This window comes from Triticum urartu, chromosome 5, assembly GCF_003073215.2.
Source record: "Triticum urartu cultivar G1812 chromosome 5, Tu2.1, whole genome shotgun sequence".
Taxonomy (NCBI): domain Eukaryota; kingdom Viridiplantae; phylum Streptophyta; class Magnoliopsida; order Poales; family Poaceae; genus Triticum; species Triticum urartu.
Window position 1 is genome coordinate 606668206 of NC_053026.1, and position 14946 is coordinate 606683151.

At 49.9% G+C, this 14946-nt stretch overlaps 1 protein-coding gene across 4 annotated transcripts; it reads left to right on the forward strand.

Moving 5' to 3' along the window:
- The first annotated feature begins 4210 nt into the window (after window positions 1–4210).
- LOC125511165 (anaphase-promoting complex subunit 11) lies at window positions 4211–14266 on the forward strand. Of its 4 annotated transcripts, none has more exons than XM_048676459.1 (3): window positions 4211–4483; window positions 6470–6600; window positions 6725–14266. In XM_048676459.1, the coding sequence occupies exon 3, from the start codon at window positions 8504–8506 to the stop codon at window positions 9899–9901; it is 1398 nt and encodes a 465-aa protein (XP_048532416.1). In that variant the 5' UTR covers window positions 4211–4483; window positions 6470–6600; window positions 6725–8503; the 3' UTR covers window positions 9902–14266. The 4 variants fall into 4 exon arrangements, with proteins under 4 accessions (XP_048532416.1, XP_048532417.1, XP_048532420.1 ...); XM_048676460.1 differs by having other exon boundaries at window positions 6483–6600; XM_048676463.1 differs by having other exon boundaries at window positions 4215–4483; window positions 6470–6973.
- Window positions 14267–14946: the final 680 nt, after the last annotated feature.

Below are 14946 nucleotides of genomic sequence, written 5' to 3' on the forward strand. Positions count from 1 at the left end.
ATGACTATATACGGAATACATGCCTACATTACATTGATGAATTGGAGCTAGTTCTGTGTCACCCTATGTTATGACTGTTACATGATGAACCGCATCCGGCATAATTATCCATCACTGATCCAGTGCCTACGAGTTTTCCATATACTGGTTTACGCTTATTTACTTTTCCGCTGCTACTGTTACAATCACTACAAAATACCAAAAACATTACATTTGCTGTCTTTACTTTTGTTGCCGCTACCACCACTATCATATTACTTTGCTACTAAACACTTTGCTGCAGATACTAAGTTTCCAGGTGTGGTTGAATTGACAACTCAGCTGCTAATACTTGAGAATATTCTTTGGCTCCCCTTGTGTCGAATCAATAAATTTGGGTTGAATACTCTACCCTCGAAAGCTGTTGCGATCCCCTATACTTGTGGGTTATCAATGTCAAAACTGCATTCCTGAATGGATTTCTGGAAGAAGAGTTGTATATGATGCAACCGGAAGGTTTTGTCGATCCAAAGGGAGCTAACAAAGTGTGCAAGCTCCAGCGATCCATTTATGGATTGGTGCAAGCCTCTCGGAGTTGGAATAAACGCTTTGATAGTGTGATCAAAGCATTTGGTTTTGTACAAACTTTTGGAGAAGCCTATATTTACAAGAAAGTGAGTGGGAGCTCTGTAGCATTTCTGATATTATATGTGGATGACATATTACTGATTGGAAATGATATAGAATTTCTGGATAGCATAAAGGGATACTTGAATAAGAGTTTTTCAATGAAAGACCTCGGTGAAGCTTCTTACATATTGGGCATTAAGATCTATAGAGATAGATCAAGACGCTTAATTGGACTTTCACAAAGCACATACCTTGACAAAGTTTTGAAGAAGTTCAAAATGGATCAAGCAAAGAAAGGGTTCTTGCCTGTGTTACAAGGTGTGAAGTTGAGTAAGACTCAATGCCCGACCACTGCAGAAGATGGAGAGAAAATGAAAGATGTTCCCTATGCTTCAGCCATAAGCTCTATCATGTATGCAATGCTGTGTACCAGACCTGATGTGTGCCTTGCTATAAGTCTAGCAGGGAGGTACCAAAGTAATCCAGGAATGGATCAGTGGACAGCGGTCAAGAACATCCTGAAGTACCTGAAAAGGACTAAGGATATGTTTCTCGTTTATGGAGGTGACAAAGAGCTCATCGTAAATGGTTACGTTGATGCAAGCTTTGACACTGATCCGGACGATTCTAAATCGCAAACCGGATACGTGTTTACATTGAACGGTGGAGCTGTCAGTTGGTGCAGTTCTAAACAAAGCGCCGTGGTGGGATCTACATGTGAAGCGGAGTACATAGCTGCTTTGGAAGCAGCAAATGAAGGAGTCTAGATGAAGGAGTTCATATCCGATCTAGGTGTCATACCTAGTGCATCGGGTCCAATGAAAATCTTTTGTGACAATACTGGAGCTATTGCCTTATCTAAGGAATCCAGATTTCACAAGAGAACCAAGCACATCAAGAGACGATTCAATTCCATCCGGGATCTAGTCCAGGTGGGAGACATATAAATTTGCAAGATACATATGGATCTGAATGTTGCAGACCCGTTGACTAAGCCTCTTCCACGAGCAAAACATGATCAGCACCAAGGCTCCATGGGTGTTAGAATCATTACTGTGTAATCTAGATTATTGACTCTAGTGCAAGTGGGAGCTGAAGGAAATATGCCCTAGAGGCAATAATAAAGTTATTATTTATTTCCTTATATCATGATAAATGTTTATTATTCATGCTAGAATTGTATTAACCGGAAACATAATACATGTGTGAATACATAGACAAACAGAGTGTCACTAGTATGCCTCTACTTGACTAGCTCGTTGATCAAAGATGGTTAAGTTTCCTAGCCATTGACATGGGTTGTCATTTGATTAACGGGATCACATCATTAGGAGAATGATGTGATTGACATGACCCATTCCGTTAGCTTATCACACGATCGTTTAGTATGTTGCTATTGCTTTCTTCATGACTTATACATGTTCCTATAACTATGAGATTATGCAACTCCCGTTTACCGTAGGAACACTTTGTGTGCTACCAAATGTCACAACATAACTGGGTGATTATAAATGTGCTCTACAGGTGTCTCCGAAGGTACTTGTTGGGTTGGCGTATTCCGAGATTAGGATTTGTCACTCCGATTGTCGGAGAGGTATCTCTGGGCCCTCTCAGTAATGCACATCACTTAAGCCTTGCAAGCATTGCAACTAATGAGTTAGTTGTGGGATGATGTATTACGGAACGAGTAAAGAGACTTGCCGGTAACGAGATTGAACTAGGTATTGAGATACCGACGATCGAATCTCGGGCAAATAACATACCGATGACAAAGGGAACAACGTATGTTGTTATGCGGTCTGACCGATAAAGATCTTCGTAGAATATGTGGGAGCCAATATGAGCATCCAGGTTCCGCTATTGGTTATTGACCGGAGACGTGTCTCGGTCATGTCTACATAGTTCTCGAACCCATAGGGTCCGCACGCTTAACGTTACGATGACAGTAATATTATGAGTTTATATGTTTTGATGTACCGAAGGTTGTTCGGAGTCCCGAATGTGATCACGGACATGACGAGGAGTCTCGAAATGGTCGAGACATGAAGGTTGATATATTGGAAGCCTATGTTTGGATATCGGAAGTGTTCCGGGTGAAATCAGGATTTTTTTCGGAGTACCGGGAGGTTACCGGAACCCCCCGGGAACTTAATGGGCCTTAGTGGGCCTTGGTGGAAGAGAGGAGAGGAGGCCAGGGCAGGGCCGCGCGCCCCTCCCCCCTAGTCCGAATAGGACAAGGAGAGGGGGGCGGCGCCCCCCCTTTCCTTCCTCCCCTCCACCTCTTCCCCCTCTCTCTCCTAGTCCAACATGGAAAAGGGGGGAGTCCGGTAGGAGTAGGACTCCTCCCGGCACGCCTCCTCCCTGGCCGGCCGCACCTCCCCCTTGCTCCTTTATATACGGGGGCAGGGGGGCACCCCAGAGACACAACAATTGATCATTGATCTCTTAGCCGTGTGCGGTGCCCCCCTCCACCATAGTCCTCCTCGATAATACTGTAGCGGTGCTTAGGCGAAGCCCTGCGTCGGTAGAACATCAACATCGTCACCACGCCGTCGTGCTGACGAAACTCTCCCTCAACACTCGGCTAGATCGGAGTTCGAGGGACGTCATCGGGCTGAACGTGTGCTGAACTCGGAGATGCCGTACGTTCGGTACTTGATCGGTCGGATCGTGAAGACGTACGACTACATCAACCGTGTTGTGATAACGCTTCCGCTTTCGCTCTACGAGGGTACGTGGACAACACTCTCCCCTCTCGTTGCTGTGCATCACCATGATCTCGCGTGTGCGTAGAATTTTTTTTAAAATTACTACGTTCCCCAACAGCCACAATGTCTTCTTGGACGCAGGGGCCTCCTGCCACTGCGAGATCTGACGCGTCGAGCCCGCCCCAGTGTCCGCAGCACCCAGCGCGTCCGGAGCCATCTTCGCCGCCGAGAGCCCCAACCCAGAAACCATCGGCCTCTCCCCCTGAAAGGTCGAGGTGACCGACCTCAGGCTTTCTGCCATGGCACGGCAGGGGCGGGAGCTAGCAAAGGATGGGGCGGGAAAGGGGGAGCCGACCACCGGCGAGGAGCCGAGGGAGGACGCCGCAGCTGGAGAGGCACACGACGGGGAAGTGGACGCCGCTGCCGGAGAGGCACACGGCGGGGAAGTGGACGCCGGCGTCGGAGTGACGCACGGCGGGGACGCGCGCTGGCGCTCTCTTGCGCCTTAAATATAACCATAGACTAAGTAGATGTGAAATTGGGGATGAATGAATCACACACGTACATGCGGCAGGTAGGCATCATGTCGTCATCAAGAACATGGATGCGATCACGGAGGCAAAGGATGCGATTACGGAGGCAAGTCACCAAATGCAGGTAACGTTTTCTGTTTACAGCATATAAATAGGTGATGGACAAAAAAATGACGAAGCAAACACCTCCATGGGTGGTACATTTCAGTTCATTCACGTTTCTTTCCTCTGGACTGCTGGCTTTTTTTTTTTTGGTGTGTGTGTGTGGAGAACAAGCTGGGCTGCTGGCTGCAAACTGCAAAATAGTCTAGCCCAAGTCCTCGGTTCCCTTTCTTTTCCTCTCTATATGATTTTCTTACCGGCCCGAGCCCAATTGCTGGGTGCTGGCCTGTTACGAGATTCCTGGGTTCCTTCCAGGCCTCCTGCTCCCCCTCTCGATCCGGACTCTCCCTCGTCTCGCCCTCTCCAACGCCGCCGGCCGCCGCCTCTCCCCCGTCCCTCTCTCGTCTCTCCCTCTCCGATGGCGTGGTACACCTAGCGGAGAGGGGACGGCAGCGGGGAGGCACGAGCGGCTGCGGCGGCTTCTACGGCGGGTTAGCAGTGGGCTAGCAGCGGCTGCGGCGGTGCAGAGAGGTACGGTCCACCCCCTCCTCCCCCTTTTACTAGCAAGCAACACCCATCTCATGTTGCCTCCTCGTACCCCACCCGAGAGAGAGATAGAGAGGAGATTGAGATGGGAATGATGGCCATATGCTCTCTGTCCAATTTCTCTACTCAATACTGCTGTCCCATCCATATTTTCAGTATAGGCTGCTGTCTAATATCTTCGAATCCATGATTAGAAGTCGTTGGTAGCCATATTTTGATAGCACGCACGATTTGTAGACGGTCAAGAAATGGATAAAACAAAAAAGGATGATTAGGGGAGCCACTGTTTTTGTTGCACTTGCTTCAATGGCTGTCATTGTTCGGGCTATAATAAGGAAGAGAAAACCACGTATTACCTATGGCTCGATGCATGAAAGAGAAAATTTGGCAATGTGATGTGATTTGTAAAAACATGTTAAGGTTTGAAAGAGCTCTGTTCTTTGGATCGTGTGACATATTGAGGGATTGCAAGTTGCTAGAAAACAGTCCATATGCAAGTGTGGAGCAACAATTCGCATTGTTTTTGCATACTATTGGACATAAACCTTCAGAATAGGGTTGTTGCAAAAAACAAAAACAAAAACCTCCCTTTGATCCTTATTAATTGTCGCTGATTTAGTACAACTTTAGTACAAAGTTGTACTAAATCAGCAATTCGGCGACAATTAATATGGAACGGAAGGAGTAGATCATCCTACACATTCAGCATCCTTCACGCCATAGGCGAGCTATGTAATGATTATGCAAGGCCACCACCACCAGCATCTGTTACCAAAGATGTGGAGAATTATTTTCGTGGTAGGAAGGCTTTTACCACTCAAAACCTGATGGCAGCGGTAGATTTTGACCTCCACTTCATATATGTGTTGGCTGGTTGGGAAGGGCAACACATGATGCAACCGTTTTAGCTGATGCATTAGGGCGTGATAGAGGCCTACAAGTTCCACAAGGTGAGAAATTACCTTAGAAATCTTCCATATGACCATATATTATTGCCTTAAAACAAACCATTGGCACCAATATTTGTTTCATTTTTTTAGTAAAATTCTACCTAGTTGATGCCGGTTATGGAGCCAAGCCCGGGTTCTTGCCACCATTTCGTGCTGCGACATACCATTTGAACGAGTTGGGCAGCAATCCAGTCCAAAATGAAAAAGGAGCTATTCAACCTTTGGCACTCATCTCAAGAGGCGTTTCAAATTTAAAACAAATTCTGAATGGTTCAAAAGTCACAATTACTAGCATTCAGAAAGCGACATGCTCTACAAATTTCCTCACGATATGCAGGGGCGGGCTTAACACGAGACATAGGAATACAGTTGAGCCGTGAAGTTCACAGAAGAAACATGATAACTAACTTGGACGGAGAAGTATAACAATAGAAGTAGGAATAGTCAAAGGAATAGAGCACTGTTTCCTTTCTATAGGGTTCCTACTGTTCCTGTGATTTCCCCCCAGCTCTGTCAATTATATCTTTCTTGATTTATGGTCAATCCATTCTGGAGATAACACAGCATCATCCTCCTTGAGCCATTCGAATCCATCCCCCATTAGATTCTTTCCCAGCATAGTCGATCTTAGTTGAGCCATAGCATTTGATGTGCAAGCACAGCTTTTTTTCTGTGAAATCCATGGTTCAACTGTATTCCTATGTCTCGTGTTAAGCCCGCCCCTGCATATCATGAGGAAATTTGTAGAGCATGTCGCTTTCTGAATGCTAGTAAGTTGTGACTTTTGAGCCATTCGAATGGTGTACTCTGTTATTGACTTGTATCCTTGTAGCTATCTGTCATTCTATCTTTACCTGCAAGCTGCATCTTCAGCCATAAAATTGAAGACATGAAAGCTAATACATGTGTCCTTTTATACCATTTAATTTAGTGAATTTCTCTTTCCTGGCTGCCTTATTCCTTCTTGATTGCAATCTGACTGCAATTAGTAATGTTCTCATGACTCATGTATTGCACCTAGTGCTGTATACCAGGTAACAATCATGAAGGTCAAAATTCTTCAGTGGCATGCGGTGGCTTCTTGGACATGGGACGCACAGGATGAGACATGTGGCATATGCAGGATGGCTTTTGACGGCTGCTGCCCTGACTGTAAGTTCCCTGGTGATGAGTGCCCAATCATTTGGGGTGCCTGCAACCATGCTTTCCATCTTCACTGCATACTCAAGTGGGTCAATTCTCAAACATCAACCGCCCTTTGCCCTATGTGCCGTAGGGAGTGGCAGTTCAAGGGCTAAGGACATCTCAAACTGTGTCAGTACCAAGCATTTTCATATCTCATAGAGAACTAGAATGGATCTTTAACAGGAATGTAGTTGTGTTGTCTTGTAAGTGGTTGTCATACTTTCTGGAAATCAGGATGATTGGCATCTTTTAAGCGAAACTGTGAGACATTGAGCCACAGCTGTTGTGCCTTTTCAAGTTGTGACCATGCAAATGCAATGATTGACTTTGAAAGGTCTAAGCAGCCTGAGATTGTGGCATTTTTTCTTGTTCCACTGTTTACCTGCAGATGGTCACCCATGTAGTAATTAAATTCTGGTTGGATATACTGTAGGTATAACAACTAGCACTTTAGCAGGCAAATAGCTTGTTCTGCTAGACTTTATATTCATTTTAACAGTGACACCTATATCAGCAGGTTTTAAGTTATTAACATGATTTGATGATCATTTGTGTGGCTATAAATTGAATCGTATCATGCATGAGCAAGTTACACTGGTTATCTTGTGCCAATTATGCCAGCAGATATCATCTACACTTGGATTTTATCATGTAAAGTCAAGCATGTTTTAGGCGAACAAGTAAAGACTTATCATGCTAGTTCATGATTTATACTTTACTACACGCAGGTAATTTGGATAAAGCATTAGGAACGTTCTAAAATGCTTTGTGATTGAGTAGCCAAGAGTCGGGAATGGCTCTCCTCTCCCCTCCCTCCCCCCTCCCCCTCCGCGTGGCGCCACCTACCTCTGGCTCCGCCCCGGCGGCGTCCCTGCCCCTTGCGACCCCTCTCCCTCCCTCCCCTTCGCGGACTCCTCCGGGCTTCGCTCCGGCGTCGCGTGCCGCTCCCCTCTGCTCACTAATCTCCCCATCTCGCTCTGGCCGCATCGCCCCTCCCCGACCCAATAAGTTCTGGGCGTTGGACTCCGAGGGCTCCGGGTCGGATTCGGAGGCTCCTTCTCCTCCTCCCTGCCCTGACTCGGTGTGCTGTCCTTCCATGGCTGCGGCGGCGGGTCGCCCGCGCAAGTTCGCGCCCGGGGGGCGGGGGCCCCTCCCCGATCCAATAAGTTCTGGGCGTTGGACTCCGAGGGCTCCGGGTCGGATTCGGAGCCTCCTCCTCCTCCCTGCCCTGACTCGGTGTGCTGTCCTTCCGTGGCTGCGGCGGCGGGTCGCCGGCGCAAGTTCGCGCCCGGGGGGCGGGGGCGGCCTGTTGGGCCTGCCTTGGATGTGGATGGGTGGCGCCGCGTTTCGCGTGGTCGCCGGCGTGTGTCGTGTTGGTCCCCTGGTTCCGTTGGGGTGGATGGGGCCGCGCCGCTTCCGGCGTCTGGCTCTCCGGCGGGTTCCCCTGCGTGCTCGCCCTCCGTTGTGGCCGCCGTTGCTCCGGCGGCGTCGCCTTTGGTGCCAACCCTAGATCTGGGTTCGGGGGCGGCGCTGGCTCCCTTGCCTGTGGAGCGGGCCCCACCGGGTGCTTCTGGGTCGGCTGGGCCAGTTTCGGTGTTGGCCTTGGCGTCTCTATCTGATTTCCCCCCTCCCTTCTCTGATTTCTGGGCCGCGGGTGGCCCAGGCCCAGCCCACCCCTCCTGTGAGGCCTTCTATCAAGCCGGGCCTGGCTCGGTCAAGGTATTTATGGGTGTGGAGGGGTGCGGCTCCCCCATTTCTAGGGTTTCCTGCCTCCTCCTCAGATCTATCCCGTCACCGTCTACCCATTCGGCGCTTCGCCAGATCTACTCCTCCCCCTCCCCTCTCCCTCCGTTTTGCGGCGGTGGCTGCGATGGACCGCTCCCGTGCGTCCTCCAGTGAGGCGGTCTCCGGCCAGAAGCGGGGGCGCGATGGCTCCGGCGAGGCGGCTGCGGATCTGGAGTACGAGGCGGCTCTCCGTGCGAAGCTTCAGGCCTCTCTCGCCCCGGAGCCGGGGCCGGCGGCGGCGTCGGCCGGTGTGTCTCCCCGCGCCTTTGGGTCGGGCCCGTCGGTGCCTCTCCCCCCCCCCGTGTCTGGTGCTCCTTCGGGTGCGGTCGATCCCTGGGAGCAGGCGGCGGCGGCCAGTCGGGGGGGCTCGTCGGGGCCTTCCCAGGCGTCTCCTCCGCTGGGTGCTGCTCCCCGGGGCGGCGCTCCGTTGCGGGCTCCGATGGCGGCTGGGGGTGGTCCGTCCCGTTTCTTCCCACGCGGCACGTCGGGGGCTCCGGTCCGCCGCCCTGTTGGCCCTGCTGCCGGGCGGGGCTCTGGATCTGGGCCAGTTTTGCCTGGTGATGGCATTCTTCCTCCTCCTCGTGGCTCTGGTCGCATCCCTCCCCAATCCCAAGTCTCCAACCCCATCCTCACCTGTTTCGCGTGTCACCGCCCCGGCCATTTCCAATCTTGGTGTGAAAACCCTCCCTTTTGCCTCATTTGCAGAGAAGATGGTCACCTCACGGTGGATTGCCAGAATCGTGTCAAGCCCCCCGCTTTTGTTCATTATGGCACCGACCTCCCTGGGTGTTCTTCCTTTGCTCTAGATAGGGGGATCCCGGAGGCAGCCCCTATCCTGTCGCTTTCCAATGTTGGCATCATTTCCGTCCAGGCTAAACGCATTTCTTCCCAGACCCTTCTTGACGAACTTCAGCAATGGGATGAGGGCGGCTGGGATTGGCAAATCCGCCAACTGTCTGAGTTTGATTTTGCTGCGACTTTTCCTTCCAAAGAGAGTCTCCGTATGATCTCATCATGCACTAGCTTCACGCTGCCTCTGAATCAACTTGTGGTCTCGGTCAAAGCTGCTTCAAGGCGATCTCTTCTCTGTCTGACGTGTGGGTATTGGTCGAAGATGTCCCTCCTAGCATGCGCACCACGGCGTTCCTCATGGCTTTTGGGGTCCTCATCGGGAAACCTATTGAAGTGGACCAAGACTCTCTGGCCATCCTGGGGCCGGCCCGGCTTCAGGTCTGGTGTGTTGATCCTCTGTGCATTCATGGCGCCATTGATGTCTTCCCTGCAGCTGGTGGCTTTCGGCTCCGGGTGCGGGTGGAGGTGGCCTCGGGTCCGGTGTAGCCTCCTCCTCCGCCCCCGGCCTCTGGCAATGGCGACAAAAGCAAAGATGGTGATGGATGCCCTGACGACTCCATGTTTGGGACCGATCCTCGTTTCACCCAGTCGGAGTGGGATGGGCTTTCTCCCGAAGATCAGGATATGCTAAAGGAGAATGCGCCTGCTGGCAGGGGGCCCAGGACTCGGCGCCTGGCCTGGGTGGAGGGGTTGCGGCCTCGGGCGGGGCTAAGGGCACGCCTTTCTCGGCGGTGTGCTCGAACCTCCCTGCCCGTCCCGCTTCTCCCTCCTTGTCTGGCATTGAAGATCTTCCCCCGGCTGGCCTTGCTGTATCCAAAAAGAAGAAGAAGTCCTCTATCAAGAAATACTCCGCCAAGAGCCGTGCTTCTGGTGACTCTAGGCAGTCCGCGGCTGGGTTCTGCCGAAGGCTTGATGCTGATATGGGTGCGGCTTCGGGCCCGTCCTCTGCGGCGGCTTCCCCTAGTCGTGCTCGCCCAGTGCCCGTGCGCTCGCCTGCGTCTACGGCCCGCAAGAGCGGCCGCGTCTCCAACAGCGGTGAGCGGGTGGCCGATCGGGCCGCTCGGCGTGCTGCGGCTCGGGATCTTCCCCCTTCAGGTTCGCTCCCAGCCCCCTCCCCCGCCCTTCCCACGGCTTCCTCTCCGGTGCGTTTACTTCTTCCTTCACAATCTGATGATCACTTGCTTAAAATTCTAGATGATGTTGGTATTTGCTTAGACTCTAGCTTGGGTTCCCCCTCGTCTATTCTTGGTATTATTAGGGCAAATGAGATAGCCCAGGCCGATATCGCGAAAACAAAGGAAGCCGGGGTGGTTTCGGGCATCCCACCGGTTGTGGCCGGTGGGGACGAGGGGGGAGAAGACAGGTGTCAAGCTCCCCTGGTGATTTCTAAATGTGGGGTAGGGAAGCAAGCAAAATCCTGCATGGCGCCGAGCAGGTCGAGTCTCCGTATTAAAAACTTGTCTTTTAGATGAAGGCCTTATTCTGGAATATTCGAGGTTTCGGCGCTAGGGGGCGCAGGGACCAACTTAAAGACTTGGTTCGATCTGAAAACGTAGAATTTATTGGCCTTGTCAAGACTATCAAATCTTCCTTTTCCTCGAGCGGACTATCGGCCATTGCTGGGATAGACAAATTTCATTGGAATTTTGTGGCCTCGGTTGGTCATTCGGGCGGTTTTTTGCTTGGCTCCAAAAAAGATACTTTTGATTTTGTGGCTTTTGACCATGGCATTTTTTGGGCAAGCACGGTGGTTTCTCTTAGGTCTCTCAACTCCTTGTTGGAAATCATGGTGGTTTATGGTCCGGCTGACCATGCGATGTCCTATGCCTTTTTGGACGAGCTTAGTATTAAAATTGAATCATGTCAGCTACCCCTCCTGATAGGGGCGATTTTAACATGCTCCGTTTCCCTACTGACAAGAGCTCGCCTAACTTCTCTTGGCCCCTGGCTGATGCATTTAATGCTTTCATTAGGGACACGGCTATTCGGGAGATTCCTAGGGTTGGAGCCCGTTTCACTTGGTCTAACCATCAAACTCCCCCTATCTGTTCTGTTGATAGGGTTTTTGTGTGTTCTAGGTGGGATTCTTTATTCCCCCGTGTCAGTCTTAGAGCCCTTGCCTGTGTTGGCTCTGATCACACCCCCTTGATTTTAGATGATGGTTCGCGTTCAGTGGGTTTCCCGAGATTCCAGTTTGATGCTTCATAGCTACAAGTGGAGGGCTTTAATGAGTTGGTGGCACAAAAGATTCTGTCATTCCTTTCTTCTACTCGCCGCTCTTTTGGCCCGATGGATGATTGGCATCAATGCTCTTATTTTCTGCGTAGATTCCTTAGAGGCTGGTCTAAAAACCACTACGCTGAGTCAAGGCGTGACAAAGCTAGGTTGGTGGCTCAAATTGGCGTTTTAGACGAACGCGCCGATGGTTCGGGGTTGTCCTTGCTTGAATGGCAAACTCGATATGGTTTAGAAGAGGCGCTGTTGGGCATTCATAGGCAAGAGGAAGTGTACTGGAAACAGCGTGGTACTATCAACTGGACCTTAAAGGGTGACTCACCCACGTCCTATTTCTTTGCGATTGCTAACGGCAGGCATCGGAGATGCATTATTGATAGCCTTATGATAGACGGCGTCAGGGTTTCTGATCCCGCGGTGATTATGCGTCATGTGGTTGACTTTTTCTCTAACCTCCTAGCGGCTAAACCTGTTTTAGGCTTTAAGTTGGCCTCGCCCTTTTGGTCTCCTCCGGATCAGCTTTCGAATGCTGATAATGACAGTTTGCGGATCCCTCCCACGGAAGAGGAAATTTTTGAGACGATCCGTTCTAGCAACCCGAATGCGGCATCTAGGCCTGACGGTTTTTCTATTACTTTCTTCCAGCAATTCTGGCCTCAGCTAAAAGGCCTAATTATGGCTATATCTCAAGGCTTTTGGTTGGGGACTGTTGACATCCCGAGACTTAACTACGCAGTTCTCACCCTCATCCCTAAAGTCAAAGGCGCTGACCTGATTTCCCAATTCAGGCCAATTGCTTTGATTAACAATTTTGCTAAGTTTCCTGCCAAGGGGATGGCCACTAGGATTTCTCCGATCGCCCATCGGGTCATTAGCCCTTTCCAATCCGCGTTCATTAAGGGGAGATTCATTTTGGACGGAGTGCTTTGCTTACATGAGATAATTCATGACCTTAGCTGTAAGAACACCAAGGCTGTGGTCCTTAAGCTTGATTTTGAAAAGGCGTATGACTCGGTCAGCTGGAGTTTTCTGCGACATGTTTTGTTGGCCAAGGGCTTCGATGGTTCGATGGTTCACCGCCTGATGCAACTTGTCACTGGTGGCCACACGGCGGTGGCTGTCAATGGCTAGACCAGTAAGTTCTTTGTGAACGGCAGGGGCTTAAGACAAGGAGATCCGGCGTCTCCCTTGCTTTTTAATTTTGTGGCCGATGCTCTATCTCACATTCTGTCTCGTGTTGCGGCTGCAGGTCACATCTCACCTGTTAGCTCCCATCTTATTTCTAATGGCATCTCTCACCTACAGTATGCGGACGACACCATCATTATGGTTGAACTTAATGATAACTCCATCACGAATCTGAAATTTCTTCTTCTCTGCTTTGAAGCTCTGTCGGGCCTGAAAATCAATTTCTCTAAAAGCGAGGTCATTGTGACTGGGGTAACTGTCTCGGAAGCGCAGAGGGTGGCCCATCTTTTGAACTGCTCGCTAGGATCCTTTCCTCTCAAATATTTGGGCCTACCCATTTCCCCTCTTAAGCTTTTGGCCAAAGATTTCGCCCCGGCAGTGTCTAAAGTGGGCAAGAGAGTTTTGCCGTGGCGAGGCCGTTATAATTCTCAGGCGGGCAAGGTTGCCCTTACCAACTCCTATCTCTCCTCCCTCCCAATGTTTCTAATGGGCTTTTATCTCCTGTCCGAAGGGACTCACTCGGGCTTCGATAAGCACAGGGGTGCCTTCTACTGGAATTCCTCCGACAACAAACGCAAATATAGGATGGTTAAGTGGGACCTCATCTGCAGACCTAAGATCATGGGGGCTTAGGCATCATTAATACCAGGATCATGAATAAATTCCTTTTGTTAAAATGGTGGTGGAAGATTATGTCCCTTGATGATCGCCCTGCTTGGCTGAGCCTTCTCAAAGCTAAATATTTTCCCTCCTCGAGCTCTATGTTCGCTCCCTCTTCTGGTGGCTCTCAATTTTGGCGTCAGCTTGTTAGTATTAGACCAATTTTCTGGTCCCTTGTGAAATTCGTTGTTCGTAACGGCAAATCTACTCGTTTTTGGTTAGACTGGTGGGTTGGGGACACTTCTCTTGCGGTGGCTCACCCGACTTTGTTTTCGTTTTGTGCTAACCCCGAGATCTCTATCTCTGAGCTCTCGGCTCAGGGCTGGGTTTTAGATTTCCGGCGTTCTCTTTCCCCTGTGGAGTTGGAAGATTGGCAACGCCTTACTGCCTGCTTCCCCCTGCTCTCGGAGGAAGAGGACTCCGTTATTTGGCCTCATTCCTCTTCGGGGCGTTTTTCTGTCAAGTCAGCGTATTCGCAACTCATCGCTGGTGTTCGCACTAACAAGTTTAAACTCATTTGGTCTGCCCGCATCTCTCCTAAGATCAAAATCTTCCTTTGGCAAGCTCTCCGTCGCAAACTTCCTGCGGCTGACCAGATTAAGAAGAGGAACGGGCCGGGTTCTGATGGTTGTCAACTGTGCGGTGCCCTAGAGAATACCGAACATATCTTTTTTCAGTGCTCTTTGGCTAAATTCTTTTGGAGTTGCATTAGACTTTGGCTTCGTGTTCCTTGGAACCCATCCTCTTTCGAGGATCTTCGGCGTTGTATTAATTCTTTAGCAGGCCGGTCTAAGCGGGTTTTCATGGTGAGCTGGGCTGCGATTTGTTGGTTGCTTTGGACTACTAGAAACAAGTTCACTATTGAACACATTTTCCCGGCTAACCCTGTGAGTTGCTTATTTAAAGCCAATGTCTTTTTGCAGCAGTGGAGATCATTGACTAAGGATGGGGACCTAGAGGCGTTCGACGATATGCTATCCAAAATGAAATCTACGGCTTCTTCCCTGCTGCGGTGTTCCAGGAGGCCGGTCTCTTAGTGGTTTGATTGCTCGCTTGGCTGGCCTGCGTGCCATGATAGGCTAGATGCCTTGTACCCTCACTTCTTAGGCGTGTTTTGTTATACTTATGTGATGCCTTCTGTTGGTTGTGACTCTGCCTGGTGGCTTTATCTATAAAGTCGGGCTCTCGCCTTTTATCTAAAAAAAAGATTGAGTAGCAGCCTGCCAGGATTATATCTAGCATCTGAAACAGCAATCTGTATTGTGCATATGATTCTAGTTTCAGAACTTTGAGGTACTCAAAAGGCTTCTTCGTTAGATATATGTATTTTGTGCCGGGATAAACGGTGACTTGAATGGATCCTGTAGTGATATACAAGGCATTTGACCTTAGGTTGTGGCAATATTCTTAAACATCTGAGAAATAGCATCAATCATGTCACTAGTTTGATTTTTTTTCCTTAAAGGCAAGTGGTGTGTATTTTGATGAACATTTTAAACCTGTACAGAAATAATAGATCTGCTCCTCACAATTATTTGGCCATCAGGATCGCTTCTGATCAGTTGTAATGAAAATATTATTTATCCATCTTGA